At 49.9% G+C, this 14,620-nt stretch overlaps 4 protein-coding genes across 4 annotated transcripts; 1 reads left to right on the top strand and 3 right to left on the bottom strand.

Moving 5' to 3' along the window:
- Positions 1-172: 172 nt before the first annotated feature.
- Positions 173-2,171, bottom strand: BP5553_01413 (uncharacterized protein; the record flags this gene model as incomplete). Its single annotated transcript, XM_032010036.1, has 4 exons — positions 173-1,505; positions 1,567-1,691; positions 1,744-1,971; positions 2,034-2,171. The coding sequence occupies 4 exons, from the start codon at positions 2,169-2,171 to the stop codon at positions 173-175; spliced, it is 1,824 nt and encodes a 607-aa protein (XP_031874090.1).
- Positions 2,172-3,312: 1,141 nt separating this feature from the next.
- On the top strand, positions 3,313-6,250 carry BP5553_01414 (uncharacterized protein; the record flags this gene model as incomplete). Its single annotated transcript, XM_032010037.1, has 6 exons — positions 3,313-3,365; positions 3,538-4,648; positions 4,701-4,823; positions 4,888-4,938; positions 4,988-5,109; positions 5,161-6,250. The coding sequence occupies 6 exons, from the start codon at positions 3,313-3,315 to the stop codon at positions 6,248-6,250; spliced, it is 2,550 nt and encodes an 849-aa protein (XP_031874091.1).
- Positions 6,251-7,634: 1,384 nt separating this feature from the next.
- Positions 7,635-9,310, bottom strand: BP5553_01415 (Uncharacterized protein; the record flags this gene model as incomplete). Its single annotated transcript, XM_032010038.1, has 2 exons — positions 7,635-7,829; positions 7,901-9,310. 2 exons carry the CDS (start codon positions 9,308-9,310, stop codon positions 7,635-7,637), a joined length of 1,605 nt encoding a protein of 534 aa, XP_031874092.1.
- A 2,639-nt stretch (positions 9,311-11,949) lies between these two features.
- On the bottom strand, positions 11,950-13,929 carry BP5553_01416 (uncharacterized protein; the record flags this gene model as incomplete). The annotated part of the gene is made up of 5 exons (XM_032010039.1): positions 11,950-12,368; positions 12,423-12,718; positions 12,769-12,875; positions 12,928-13,187; positions 13,233-13,929. 5 exons carry the CDS (start codon positions 13,927-13,929, stop codon positions 11,950-11,952), a joined length of 1,779 nt encoding a protein of 592 aa, XP_031874093.1.
- Between the last annotated feature and the right edge of the window lie 691 nt (positions 13,930-14,620).

Genomic DNA, 14,620 nt, shown 5'->3' on the forward strand with positions numbered 1-14,620 from the left:
ACACATTATATGTACAACTTACGATGCGGAGAATATAGTCATTAAACTAATATGATTCCACTATTACTATATTGTCATTTAGATTCCTAACAAGAGCACGTCCTTGCGGACAGATTTCAACTCTAACGTAGTACAGGACTGTCGAGCCAACGAGAAATTACACCATGACTTCCTAGTCTGTATCTGAGGGCTGTTTCTGAGGCGTTAGGCTCGTTTTACCTCCCAAATCCGAGTTAGTGCTATTCGCGACCTTTTCCCCATCCTCAAGATGTTCTGTCGGACCGGTCTCGTTCTCGAGGTGAACTGCAACATGGTTCGTCAAATATCGACTCGAATCGAGGATGAAGAATGCCGCTACAATCGCACACACGCCAAATGGAATCGTGGCCCAAAACACACGCCGATAAGCGTAAGCATACACTTGCCGGAAGGCTTCAGCCGTGGCGGCCTGCACCTCGAGCGTCGCATTTGGAACGGCCGCGAAGGCGCCAGGTGTACCGGCTCCATTGAGCATCACGGCGGGAATCAGGGCGGCCAGATCATCGGCTGGGTAGCCAGCCGCCAGGGCCGCAGCGGACACGCGCCGGGGAAGTTGCTTGCTCACCGCATCATTCAGAATTGTGCTGAAGATGGCGTTTCCAACACTGCCGCCGGCACTGCGGAAGGTACCGATCAGCCCGGAGGCGATGCCGAGATCACGCTGGCGCACATGGAGCCCTGCGGTCAAGTAGCAGAGCAGGGTGACCAGCGGGAAGCAGCCCTGGCCGAAGAATTGAAAGGCCATCCACGCAGGCTTGTTTCCGGGGATGACGGCAGAGTAGAGGCCGATGAAGACGGTCTGGATGATGAGCGCGACGATGATCTGGGTCTTGATATGCTTGATGCGGTGAGAGAGCGAGGGGAGAATGAATCCCGATAGCACCTGGGCGAGACCACCTGGAAGAGAGATGATGCCGATCTCGATGGGATCGTGGGTGTACATGTACAAGGCGCCTTGGGGCAATAGTGCCGACATCGAGTAGAAGCACATTCCCGAGACGAAAACCAAAACCAATAGGACGGTAAATTTGCGAACCTCCGCGAAAAGCCGTAGTGGGAAGAAGGGCATCTTCGCCATTGTAAAATCATACGCAAAACATGCGGCTAGGCCGGCAATGCCTAACACTATTGGCGCGATCACAGATGCGGAGGACCACGGATGCGCTGGGGTACCGGCCCAGGTAAGACCCACGAGGAAGGCAGTCAGACCGCCGGTGTACAGCGAGAGGCCAATGTAGTCCAGTTCTTTGACCTGCTGCCACCGAGTCTTGTCGAAATCACGCTGCGGTCGCCGCGGGGGGAAGTAAAACGCGGTGGTTCCTACGAGTGCAATGGCGCTGTAGATGATAGCAAGGTAGTAGATCCATCGCCAGCTGGCGTGGCTGTTGAGCAGATTGGCTATGATAACGGCGCATCCACCCCAGGGGATCACGATGCAGAACTCGGTTGTACCAAGTCCGAAACCACTATGAAAGGTAAGTCAAAACACATCAGGTTGGATTTCTGATCTGGCGCTTGAGTACTGACCGCCATTTATTAGGAAGCAGCTCCGGAATGCCCGCGTAACCAACGAAAACCAGACCGCAACCAAAGCCCAACAGCGTCTGGGCGGCAATAATCATACCGGCCGATTTTGCCGTGCCTCCCACAATCTACAGTCAACGTGTTAACGCATGTACCGGGCTATCTTCATGTTGCACTCACCGCCCCAACAAGAGAGACTACGTTGCCCGCGATAATCAGGTAGCGACGGCCGAAGATGTCGCTGAGACTGCCAGCGATGGAGAAAGAGACAGACGAGGCAATTGACCAGGCGCCCGCGAACCAGGTGATTGACGATGTATCTCCTAGTTGCACGCCGATTTGCACAATGACGGCCGCCACTAGGGTGAAGCCGATGCCGACGGGAGCCGCGAACGAGATGGCAAGGGACTAGCAGGAGTTATGAGCTGAGTATATTCATCTCCTGGACCTCGAATGGATGGGAGCTTTACCAAAACAGCGAGCGTGGTCACCAACGAAGGCCTTTCAGCGACCTCTGGATTCAGCTCCAAGGCTGCTCGATGCGGATCATCCTCCAGCTGAAACGAGTCGGTCTCCTCGACATGCGAGATCTCTTGCTTGGTGCTCATATTGCCGTCCTGTGTGTATCAATAAGCTCATGAACAGGACCGAACAAAAGGCTGTTGATATGAAGCTCAGAGTACATTTCCTCGCTGCGGGTAGGGAGTGAGCTATATAACAGGGGTCCCAGGTCCCCACTTCGGATGCCATTGGTCCCCCACATTATTCTAGCGAATGCGCTAAAGCGGATCCCTTCCCCCGCATTTTAGCTCCTGGCTTAATCCTTAGTCCTCCCACCTCTTAGCCCTCCCACCTTTTAGGGCGTTTATACTTTGTACTCTGCAAGCGTCGCCCAGGACACCGGGTGCACTTCTCTCAAGCTCATGTTAGGTAGTTGGCGTGCCAATTACAAAGCATGTTATAGTACAGAGTACCCAGGTAGGTTGTCAGAAATATGTTAGGTGACCAGTGATTGAGCTACTACGTATACAAGCGTGGCAACTCGGAGCACTACACACATAGGGTAATAGTACATTGCATTACATGCCATATAAATCAACAAATGCACTTGTTAGGCATACTAATTACACCTAAATCATATAAAGTGTTTCCGCATTGCTATCATATTCCGGTTACTGATAGTAGTAGAGCCTATATTTTCCTCCGCTTCGACTTACGCTACAGAGGAAGTTGATTTTATAATCGAGGAACTATGTACATGTTAAGAAGTCCGATACTTCTTGAGGGCTTCTTTCAATTACTACTCCATTAACGAGAACTCCCTATGCATGTCAAGATGAGGAACCAGACCGCAAGTCGATTATTAAGTGAAGAGGTTAAGAGTGAAAAGAGTGACAAGAGTGAAAAAGGGAAAATAATAAGAATTTATGCTGAGACTATGCAGTACAGACCATCACTAAGGGGTCAAAGCTTAAAGAGCAGAATCCCAATGCTGGCGGATTAGACAGGAGTTGTTGGCTAACTAATAGTCCAAGGCCCAGCTCCTCATTGGACCTCCGTACCAAGCATTCCCCCGCATTCCGTCACGTGGTCAGTGGTACGTGCCTCGAGTCCGCAACGTCGATCGAGACTCCAGCTTGATATTTCAATCCATTGACAATGGTTGGAGCTGAGTAACTCTAGCTCTAGCTCTAGTTCTGGCTCTGGAACGTTTTGTTGAGACATGACTACGTCGAAAGATTGCCCAAGATGTGGCCGGACGTTCTCGAAAACCGAACATCTGAAGCGACACATACGGAGTCGTAGGTCAAATCCTCCTCAAATTACAACCAATCTCCTAACCAGCCTCTAGACACAAAAGAGCGACCGTATGAATGTCAATTTTGCAGGAAGAGCTTCGCTAGGAGGTAGGGAGTAGCCATTGGCCTAGCTGTGCATAGAGATTGGCATATTGACTGATATGTGTACGAGTAGCGATGTTCTCCTCCGTCATTTAAGAAGTCACCGCGCCTATCTCGCCCACTCTCCGCCAGCAGGACTTAACAATCGGTCAGCGTCATATGAACAAGCTACCCAACAACTACAACAGAGACGTGAGATAAATGCCGGAACCTCTCCCGGACAGACACCAAACCAGCTTTTGCACTGTTCAGACCTCGCTGAACTCGTATCGAGGGGGATGCAGCCGTCGCCTTCACAGAATCTCATGATATCCGAGATCGCGATGCTCGAATTCAATAATGTTCCTGGTCACTCTCAACCAGCCCCCAACAACCACTCTAGACTGACCCGACGTAGTCAATGCAGCCAGAATCCAGATTATGCTAATAATGCCGCCACCAATAACATGCCGGACTGTATAGACTTCCCGGCCGGTGTTCTAGAAGAAGCGGCTGCGAGGACACCCTCCGAGCTCAGCCTGCCCACGATCAATGAGAGTGCTGACGCCATGCGGTGGTGGTTGGATCAGTCTGATTTCCGTACCGATAATCTTTTCTCCATGGACATAGGCAACGGCTTGGGAGCCTACGGTGTTGTGCTGGACGATGTCACGTTCGGTTTACCAGTGCAGTTTCAGCCGCCAGTCGAGTCCTCCATCGGCAGCAGAGGCATGTCGGCAGAGCGATGCGATATTCTCCAAGAATGCTGGCCGATGGATCCGAGTCGTGGATATCGCCTCAAATCGGATCTATGGTCGTGCCTCTCCTCCTGTCCGCACGATAACATCTTCTCGCTGCTTCCTAGCCCAACTGCCAACGAGCAACGAGGGGAGCGCCGGGGTTTCGACGAGGCATGCTACTTACGTCTTAGGAAAGAATTCGGATATGATTCTGGGAGCGCTGATGAGCCCAGGTTGGAGCTGCCATCGTCCCATAGACCCAATTTACCCTTCCCACCCGTTGAGCTGCTCGATATCGCGTTGGACCTATATTTTCGCAGCTTCCATCCCACGGTTCCGTTCATTCACACACCCACTTTCGACCCCTGCAGAACGCCGCCACCATTGCTCTTTGCTATTTGTCTCGTCGGCCTTGTCATTCTCGGCACAAGTGGCGCGAGACAGTTCGTGGAAGCTTCTTTTCCAGTAATAAAACGCCCTTCTATTTCTCTTCTCATTGCTAAGATCCACCATCCAGGCATTATTAACGCGTGCATGCTCGGAAATGGCGATCAGTTGTTCTCAGTCCCGACCAGTGGCTGAGCAGCTGTCAATGGTGGCAACGGCATGCCTAACTGTCAACCTGGCAGCGATTACGCAGGTTCGTAAAGCTGTCGTCTCTCACACCCCAGGGCCATATGGGGATGTATCTGACCTTATTGCAGGACCAGTCTAAATTGGCAAGAACACAGTTCCTTTATGCCAATATCTATGCGGTAAATTTCGTCTACCCATTGTGTCAACACTTACTAATAGTCTCGCTAGTTTTCTCAGCAATGTGGTCTCTTTTCTGCCGACGATAGCGAACTAATAAAGAAGATTCTTGACGAAACGGTGGATCCCGGGCAACGGTGGCGAGCGTGGACCCGGATAGAGTCTACTAAACGGTGAGATGAGCACTGGCTTCCTTGTGCCGCGCACCTGCTGATGGGCCGTAGTCTAATAGTTGCGCTCGTAATGTTGGATAACTTCTACTCAAACTATCTTTTTACAGCACCAGCGACCCGGGCCGAAGCGATTCACATATGCTTACCCTGCGACAATATCCTGTTTGAAGCCGACTCCGAAATTAAATGGAGGCAACTCTCACTAGCTGGCCGGGAAATCATACCCCCTTTCATTAGCCCATATGTCCAGGATCCGTGCCTATTCCAGACGGCGAACCGCCTAGATACGTTCAGCATGTATAGCTTGCTGAGTAGCTTTCAACTACGCATATACGAGGCTTATCACCGACTTATCCCGGCAGCGTCTTACACCGGCATGAACGAGGACTTCCTAGCCCCATGCCGAGTCTTTAACAAGGACCTCCGAGCACGCGATCTAATCCCGCTCACCTGCAGTCTACATTTCAAGCAGAGCCCTTGCCAGAACGGTGCGGACCTCAATTGCATGGCTCTCTGGCACCATCTATGCCTTTGTCTCACCTCCAACACCCGCCTATTTGAGTTAGCCGCCGGATGTAAAGGCCAGCCAGACGCTGAGAAGGCACGGGTAGACATAGGTGTATGGGCTAGGACACCGGCTGCTCGCAGAGCCTGCCTGCATGCTGCCCAGGTCTATGCCGTCGTTTCGAACCGACGAATATCCGACGGCGTTCGGGTCCGACTGGACACGATCACGAGTGTCTTCATTTCTGCCCTCGTTCTAGCCTTTTATCTCTACTCGTTACCGGATATCGGCGGGTCCGATTCCACGGAGCAGCGGCTAGAATTGCTCGATCCGATAGATTGGGGCCGCGTCGGCACGATAGGTCTGGACGCTGTAGATGCCGAAGATCCCAACATCCCCCTTCCTACCCAGCAGCTCCGAAATGGATCTGATCTAGCCATCCATTTCATCAGACATGGTGGTCCCGTCTCATTCTCGAGTCACAATGTCTCGGGTGACTACCGCTCAGCACGCCGGGTCTTACTAGACTTTGCCTGTCTCATGGAAGGCATGGGGAAATGGTGTTCGAAATCATCTGCCAAAGTACTGCACGCTATGGCTGATACAATCATGCAGAATGGTGACGGGAGTCTGTAAGAGATGTGGGCTTGTACGATGAATAGGACGATTGCAGGAGAGAGAGTAATATATATTCAGAGTCCACATGATGTCGATTGTCGAACAGGGCCATTTTTCGGCTCTCGTGAGTGATTGCACCTCGGAAATAGCTCTTATTGGCATCGTTGTTGTGCTTAATTTAATGTGCGACACAATGGCTACCCCGTCACTGATGGGAAATTTAGCAGTTTAGATAGCTGACGGTGCGGGAGTCGCCTTACGCATTTTGAAATAGTCCCACCGCCCCAAAAGATGGTACACAGTCGGGGGTCAATCACTCCGCAATCAACCTTGCCGACTTGAAACATTTATCGATGGGCGAAGGGATCTGTGTTGCCCGTTACCTCTTTGCTAGAGCGACCCATGAGATCAGTTGGACGGTTCTTCAACCCTTGCAGCAGAGTATTAAGATTTGGTGCAGCCCAACCCAATAAACCACCTAGATTTGAATTCTATCGGAGATATTGTATCGCCAGGAGGGACTTTGCCCAATCATCCTTCTGTACCTGTTCAGCATGTTTTCTGGTTGCGACTTGTGCAACTGCTGAAGGACTCTATAACCTACTTGATATCACACTGGAACTGTCAGATAAGGGAGCGACTGAACCCATTTTGGTCTGGGCGGTTCACGTTTGGTTGGATATACTGCGAGATAGCTGGCGAAGAGGTCCGGTTGCGTTGCTATTTTGGCTACCACGCATTCACTCTATCTTGAGAAAGGGGTCTACTCAACGGAGCTCTATGAGACCTGATACAAACAATTTGGAGATGGCATGAGACATTTGTCCTCAAACCTAGCGACAACGGAAAGCTTTTTTTGCTCTTCGAAATGTGGTCACTAAATTCATCCTTCCAAATGGCCTTGGCTATCCATTCATCGGAACTATTAGTGGCAACAATATCGACAACATCTGAACAGCTATATAAGCACTGTCACAGGTCCCCATTAGGGTGGTGAACGAATCTCAGCAAGCCATTAAATCACTTAGACAAGTAGCTGAGAGATGAGTTAGCTTAAAAAAGCTTAGATGAAACGCCCGTTGCAGTGATCAGAAAATGTTTACTATAGAAAAATTACTTCAAGATTCTCATTCTCTTTTCTATGTCCTAGCATCAGAGTAGTTCCGAGTTCAAAAGGGTTGGAATCTATCTTTTACTTTCCAAATTCTCCACACGACGACCCAAGTTTGGCCGTAAGAATATTACGGTGCACGACTCCGCATTATAGATTATACATAAGTTCTTACAACACGAACATCATGCAAAACCTTTTTATATCTATATTCAGACGACTAAATCTAAGGGGAGCTATCGAGGAACATATATTCGTTTCTTCATATTCTAAAAATGAATTTTCATACATCTATATTTCCAATTCAGGCATCTGAACCCCCGATTTCCCGTCAAACGGCCGCAGGGCCTCCCGCGCTTCGGCCCCGTCGCGGAGAACAATATCTCGATGTTGGTCGCTTCGCGGTAGAAATCGCGCCTTGAACGGCAAGGGACGCATGTTCTCAGACGTCCCAAAAGCGAAGACATCTAGTTGCTCTTCATTTCCCTATTCAACGCATCCCATCGTTAGTTCGGGTCACGGCGAAAAAACTCCCCTAGATCAAGGATCGGACTTACATTCTCGTCTAGAGCGGGCTTGATCTCAAATGCCCACAGCAGCCGCGCCATAGTCAGAAACAGCCCCTGTTCTGCCAGAGGCTGCCCACTGCATTGCCGGCGACCCCAGCCAAAGGCGCTGTGGCCCTTCTTACTTGGAAAAGGGCGGGCCTCATCGAGAAAGCGTTCTGGTCGAAAGACGTCCGGATCTGGGAAGTCCTTTGGATTGCGGTGGATGCTCCATACGTTGCCGGCGATCCAGGTGCCCTTGGGGATGAGGTAGTTCTCATACACGTCGTCCTGGATGGGGGCATGGGGAATACCGCCGAGGATGGTCACCGTTCGCCACCGAAGGGATTCGCTCACGATGGCCTGGATGTATGGGAGTCGCGACTCATCTGACCAGTCTGGCATTCGATCAGAACCGACGACACGGTCGAGCTCCTCGCGGGCCTTGCGCTGCACGTCTTTGAAGATGCACATGGCGAAGATGAAAGTGATGGTCGTGCTCGCCGTCGTATCAACGCCGCCGCCGATGAGGTTGCCTGTTAGGAAGGCGATCTCCTCATCATTCAGTTTTCCCGCTTCTTTCTCCTTCACCAGCAGCTGGGAGAAGTTGGGCTGTGAGGCCGTGGCACCTTCGTGTGAGACCGATGTGAAGAAATTGACAATCTTACGGCCATTGTTGACGACCTTCGACGCCAACGGGTAGATGAACCGGGGCAGCTGGAGTAGGAACGGGATCGACTCCATGAGGAAGAGCCCGGGGATGACAAGATCGACGCCTTCCATGAACGTGAGCGCCATCTGAGCAACGCTGTCATCGCTCTGATCGACGCGGCGCCCGAAGCCAATACACGACACGACTGAAACCGAGTAGCGCTCGATGGCCTTGACAAACTGCTCGGGAGTCTGGAGGAGGTCACGAATCATGACTTTGACCTCGTTGTCCTGGAACGGCCGGTGAGCGCGAACAGCTTGCATGCCCACCGCATTGTGCATCATACGGCGATGCTGACGCCAGACGTCGCCGTACGGCAAGACCGCCTGGTCGTGTGCCGAAGCGTTGCGAGAGTCGCCCAGCATCACCATCTGCGGCCGTGAAGAGTAAATAGCAGCGCGTTTGTCCAGTACTTCGGAGATTGACCAGGCATCGTGGAAGATTACCATGGGCTGGTGTCCTCGCCATAGGGTGATTAGCGGACTGTCGTACTGCTTCGAGAGCTCGTCCATGTAGTACCAGGGACGTGGCAGCCGGATCTGATAGTGATTGCCCACCAGAGGCCATGGAAATGGGCCTGGCGGCATACTGCGGCGGAGTCGCAGTACACGGATGTAATCGAGCAGAATGTAGAGAGCCAGCATCAGGAGCGGAGCCCAGCACAATGCGAGGAGTGGCAGCGAGCCCGCCCATTTCATGAGCTGTGACATGATCTCGTTGGTCTCGTTGTCCAAGTCAGATTTTCTTCAAGATACTTCAGACTGTTCAGCTCAGCCTTTTGCCAAACATTTATTTGTTTCTTGTATTATGGTCGCCGTGGGGCTTTCCATCGGCGCTCATGATGTCTCAATGCCTAGTTCTAGCTCTCCCACAAGCTCCACCCCCAGGCCGATCAACCAAGCGTCGTTTTCACCTAAGAGATACTTGTAAAATAAATTCCGAGGGATGTCAGAGACGATCGACTACACGGGAAGCTGTCTGTTGTTCGGGTTTATCCACACCCCGCAAAACTACCCCGGATTAGGGATCGTCCCCCCACCTTTTAGCTCGAGATCTATAGACCATACGCGTAACGGCTTAGTAGCCTTTTACCAAACATTTACTTGTATTCCACACTGGTGGTCTAGTCGCTGTAGGGTTTACTGGTATTAACTTTGGTAACATCTAAGTCCAGTACATGTCTAGTTCTAGTTCCCTACAGTACAAGCTTTATTGACCTAGGTAAGTACCTAAAACGTGTAAAAACATAATAACCGCGGCAACCCTAACAAGTGAAGAAAGTTTAGGTCTCCACACCCCGCAATATTATCCCAGCTCCTGGATCTTCCCCAGATTAAGGATCACCCCCGCGTCCACGGCTACTCGTAGGGACCGTCATCGCCTACACAACGAGCATTCGATCATGCTCGGCACTCGTCTACGAGTATGAGTATCGTTGCAACCGCGGCCTCCCACCGGCCCGCCGTGACTACTACCTATCATAGGTTCTTGTGACTTGCATCATGCTCCCAATGAGGTGCCGTGGCGTCAGTACGCTGAATGCTCGAAGACGTACTGTGCTCGTCAACCCAAAGGCGACACCGTCATTAGCAGACACTGGTGGTTTATATAGACCCAGGGCAGCACAACTCAATCAAGGCAATGTTAATTATAATCACTCGGCTACTCTGGGCATTCAATTCCCACTACGCAGTGGAACCATGGCGTGAATTGGCCCTGTTCTGACGGAAAGCCGTCAGTGTGATGTGCTGCAGCAGACGGTCTTCACGGCTTCCAAGCCAGTGCACCGAGTGTCTTGAGCCCGCTCGAACATGTGGCCGGAGTCATAGTAGCAACAGCCACCGAGGAGACAGAAAAGGACACGATAAAAGCCATGCCAATCTCGCGTCAAGTGGTGAGTGTCTATCCAAAAACCGCATCGAGGCAAGCTAGATGTTGGTCGATGCAACAAAGCGCGCACTGGAGTTGCAAGGTATTTCGCCCAAATTGTCTACTTTCTCGAACCTCAAAAATATCGCTCTCCACGGCAAGATCTGTGGCATCTATGTGAGCTAGACAATAGCCCCCCAAGAAACCTCTCATTCAGGTTTCAAAATCCTGCAGCGGCTCAACCAAAACACAGTTCGTCTTCGTTTGGTCACCCACGGTGGGAGAGTAGTGGAAAGCACCATCTAGATTATCGCTATTTCAAGGTTTTGCCTGGTTAGTTCGTGTAGAGCAAGGGGGGTTTCCATGTATCACTGTTGATTTAAATCCTGTAAGCAACCTTTCGGCGGACTGGCCCGTAGCGCTACTCTTCGTCAGGCCTTCGTTCCGGGGAAGGGCTATGGCATCAATGACAGTGAACTCTCTGACGAAGGCCGCGCCCTATATATCAATCGCCTATTTGAGGATCCAGGCAACAATATGCGCATCGCAGCTCATACCAATTCTGTGACCATTATCCCAGAGCTGCAATCTGCCAACCAGCCAGATCGCCTTCTAAAACTTAAGATTGATTCTTTTAGAATACTAAAGTCGCTCTATTTTGATGATGGCAACGCAATTGGCGAACCCCTGGTAGATGGCCACGTCGGAATCGAAGTCCACACTGTTGGCCACAGTTTCCGCAACGTTTTAATCTGTATTAGAACGACAGGTGACAACTATCTGGGGAATAAATGTGGGGGCACAGTCACAAAGGTTGCCTCTGGTGTTCGCCACCTGTCAAAGATTTGGAGGCCTTGAAATCGATGGAACGACTTGATTGATTCTAGTAATAGAGGTGGAGGAGAAGTCCTCAATATATCAGGTAAAAGTAGGTTATATTTGCCACAGTGGGTATACTTCTGAAAACCGTTCAAAAGCCTTGATATTCGACAGTGTCGAACCTCAGCACTCCCCCTCAGGAATCGCGGAATTAGGTAACTGTGAGGCTATCCCTAGATTTCATCCTTGTCTTATTTATTTATCTACTTACCCCGTCCTAACCCCTCTATAATTACTTCGATATAAGGCTTACTAGTGTGAAGGAGTAGAAGTGCTTGTCTACGAATCAAAGTTTTTTGGAGTTGTAACTACCTAGGGAGAGAATACACTACACCGAAGCCTCCTTTATACCCCTATTCCCCCTTGTCGTATACTCACGTGATACCCTACAATTCCACCCCGCCACAATAAGACTTTTGACTAGATCCTTCGTATATGTAAGTTAATTACCTTTATATAAGGTAAAGTACTTTAGCGTAATACTACTAAGTACCTAGGCTTGTACTTTGCTAAGAGGTCTAATATGAGCTTACTAATGTAACTATTGTAGCCAACGCCTACTAATTGGGAATAAGTCCCCCAACCCCCAGTCCTTTAAATACTAACATATTTGTACCTTCTGAAAATCGGCAATTAGATCATTGACTTGCCGCATACTTGTCTGGTCGTATTTATCAAGGATCGGAGAAGCGGGTCCATCCTGTAGAGCAGTACGGCGGCTTAGATTTGTATCCGATGTAATTCCATGATCTCGCTGGTTGGTACTCGAGGTTGAGATCCGATCTAGAATGAGACTTGCGAGTGACCAATACTCCAGAGAATTGCGCAAGAATCCAACCCTTCTCCACATGTTTTCCGGATTAAGGCAGTCGTTGATGAGAACGTGTGGCGGAGTGCTAGAAAGCTCGGTAGAGTAAATTTTCCAGATTCGTATCCAGTTACCTAGAGCATTCCGAATTGATACTACTTGGGCCTCTCCGCCAAAGGAGTTCTGATATTGGAAAATCAGAGCGTGAAGAGCTGTACGACATGTCAATGATTTACTAGATAGACACAAACTCTGAAAATCCTTACCTGATACTATCGCGAATAAATTGAGCGGCCCTAGGCGTGCTAAGTTCCGGTGAGTGTCCTGCACGAGGACCTTTTCGCAGGCATCCTCAACAGCTGTGCGGAGAGTAATGCAGCAAGTTCGACCTAAACCTAACATCCAAGACTGAATTTGTTCATAGCACTCATCTTCTGTGGCCGCTTGGAAGCAAGATTCCGGGAATGCCATGTGCATCTTCATTTCCTTGATAACCATTCGAGGAGGTAGGTTGTAGAATATGGTGAAAGCATGGTCAAGTAAAAATATCCACAAGAATGTCCTATAGAGAAAATCAGAGGCTGAGAAGACAAATCGAGTACTGAGCCTTACCTAATGAGTTCTTCTCTAGCCACAAACTCACCCCAATTGAATTCCTGTTTGGTTTGTTGATTATAGTTGGCGTGCTTCGCACTACCTATACTGATATCCCTAGCAGCCTGTTTAATAATGTAAATTAGACTGCCAAACGGAAGGCTCTAGACTGCTTACAGAAACAACATTGCTGTAGCGATATCGTCGCATACGACGTTTGCTGGCATCAGTGCCTTCCCAATTCTGGTAGAGAACAACCATATAGGCAGCTTGAAGAGCTTCTATCTTTCGCCGATCCCATGGAGGATTGAATGGAGCAGTGTTAGTAGAGAGCGTGTCGCTACAGAAGTCATCATCGATGAAGACCATCTCCTCTACACAATTAAACCAGGTCTTCGCGTCTTCGTTATCTGCAGGGTCGGGTGAAACGCAAGCCCCTGCGACAGTGAGAGAAGAACCAGCAGAGAAGGAGCAACACTTACCAATCAGCGCCATCGACGCAAGCAGGATAGGTTTACAACCCGCTGGATTGAACGTAGGTCGATGCACAAAATTAACATTAGGATGCCAGATCGCCCAATAGAGTTCCAGAAACTTTCGAAGATTCGTTGATGAAAAGAACACAGAACACTTTTCCTCTAATGCTAGTGACCACGTTATTGTTACGGCGCTATTTCGTGGCTTCACCGTTACTACCTCTTTAACAAGAAGGATAATTTCACTCGTCTTCAACGAGAGAGGGTCGTAGGGCCACGAAGATTGTAACAGTGGAATTGTAGCCAGTGGTGTAGCATCTTTTGAATGCCCTGTTCCAAAATCCAGATGCCCTGGCACCAATTGCGAAAGGGCCGGTTCACCCTTGGCTAAAGACCGAAGGACTGCTACTAGAACTCCTTGTCTCTGGATCAAGGATCCACAATCAAAGGAAGAGACGAACCCAGTTCGACTTGTGAAGCTATCCAGGAAAGGAAACGAATACTCATGGCTGTTTGTAGATAAAGCGCGGGTTTCTTGGGGCGGTCGAGTTTCTACCGTCAAGTTTATCAAGTCCAGCCAATTTGCGCTTGGGTAGTCGGAAAGGTCGAAATCTGGGAGTATGCCAAGGGCATCCGCATCAAAGTGCTCAAATGTTACATCATCAAAGTCAAGCGAGATCGAACACCTGTTGTCTGAAAACATTGAAGCTTCATTGCCAAAGAAAGATTGGCTTCCGACCTGGTCGCTGCGCAGAATTGTGTCGTCTTTGGGCAACGCGGTATTCGAAGCAAATGAATATGAGCATAACAACGACCTCTTCTGGCAATTCTGACAAGGCTGACCAGAGCTGCAAGCTTTTTTTTGATGCACGCAGCGATCACATGCTCGTCTTTTGGTAGGAGTTTCAGATGGCCCGTTTGCTTTCCCATCACACGTCCTAAGGTGTCGTTTAAGGGCGTCAGCCCTTTGGAAAGTCCCACTGCACGAGGTGCAGTGGTGTGGACGGTCAGAGCTATGAGAGCTGGTGTGCCGTTGCAAATGCTCTCGCCGTTTGTAGCATTTTAGACAGATGGAGCAGCGATGACGCTCTGAGAAGTTCGACATGTTTAAGGAGACGCTGAGCAGATCAGCCTCTCATTCTTAGATACGAGGAAGTAACTGCAAGACCTTGAAATCTGCATTCAAGGGTCAGTGCGAAGGTGATGAAAATGCGGGGTTGTCACGTGGGTTCGGTTCTTGAGAGCGGGTGTCAGAAATACGTATATGGACTAGCGTTGCTGAGTCAGGCTTGGCGTACGCACGTCCTATATATCCGGTTCCTAGGCCCATACTCTTGTAATTAGATTAATCGTCCTGATCCATACTCTGGATTACCACTTACTTGACTATAACC

The sequence above is a fragment of the Venustampulla echinocandica genome (assembly GCF_003357145.1).
Source record: "Venustampulla echinocandica strain BP 5553 chromosome Unknown scaffold_0, whole genome shotgun sequence".
Taxonomy (NCBI): Eukaryota; Fungi; Ascomycota; class Leotiomycetes; order Helotiales; family Pleuroascaceae; genus Venustampulla; species Venustampulla echinocandica.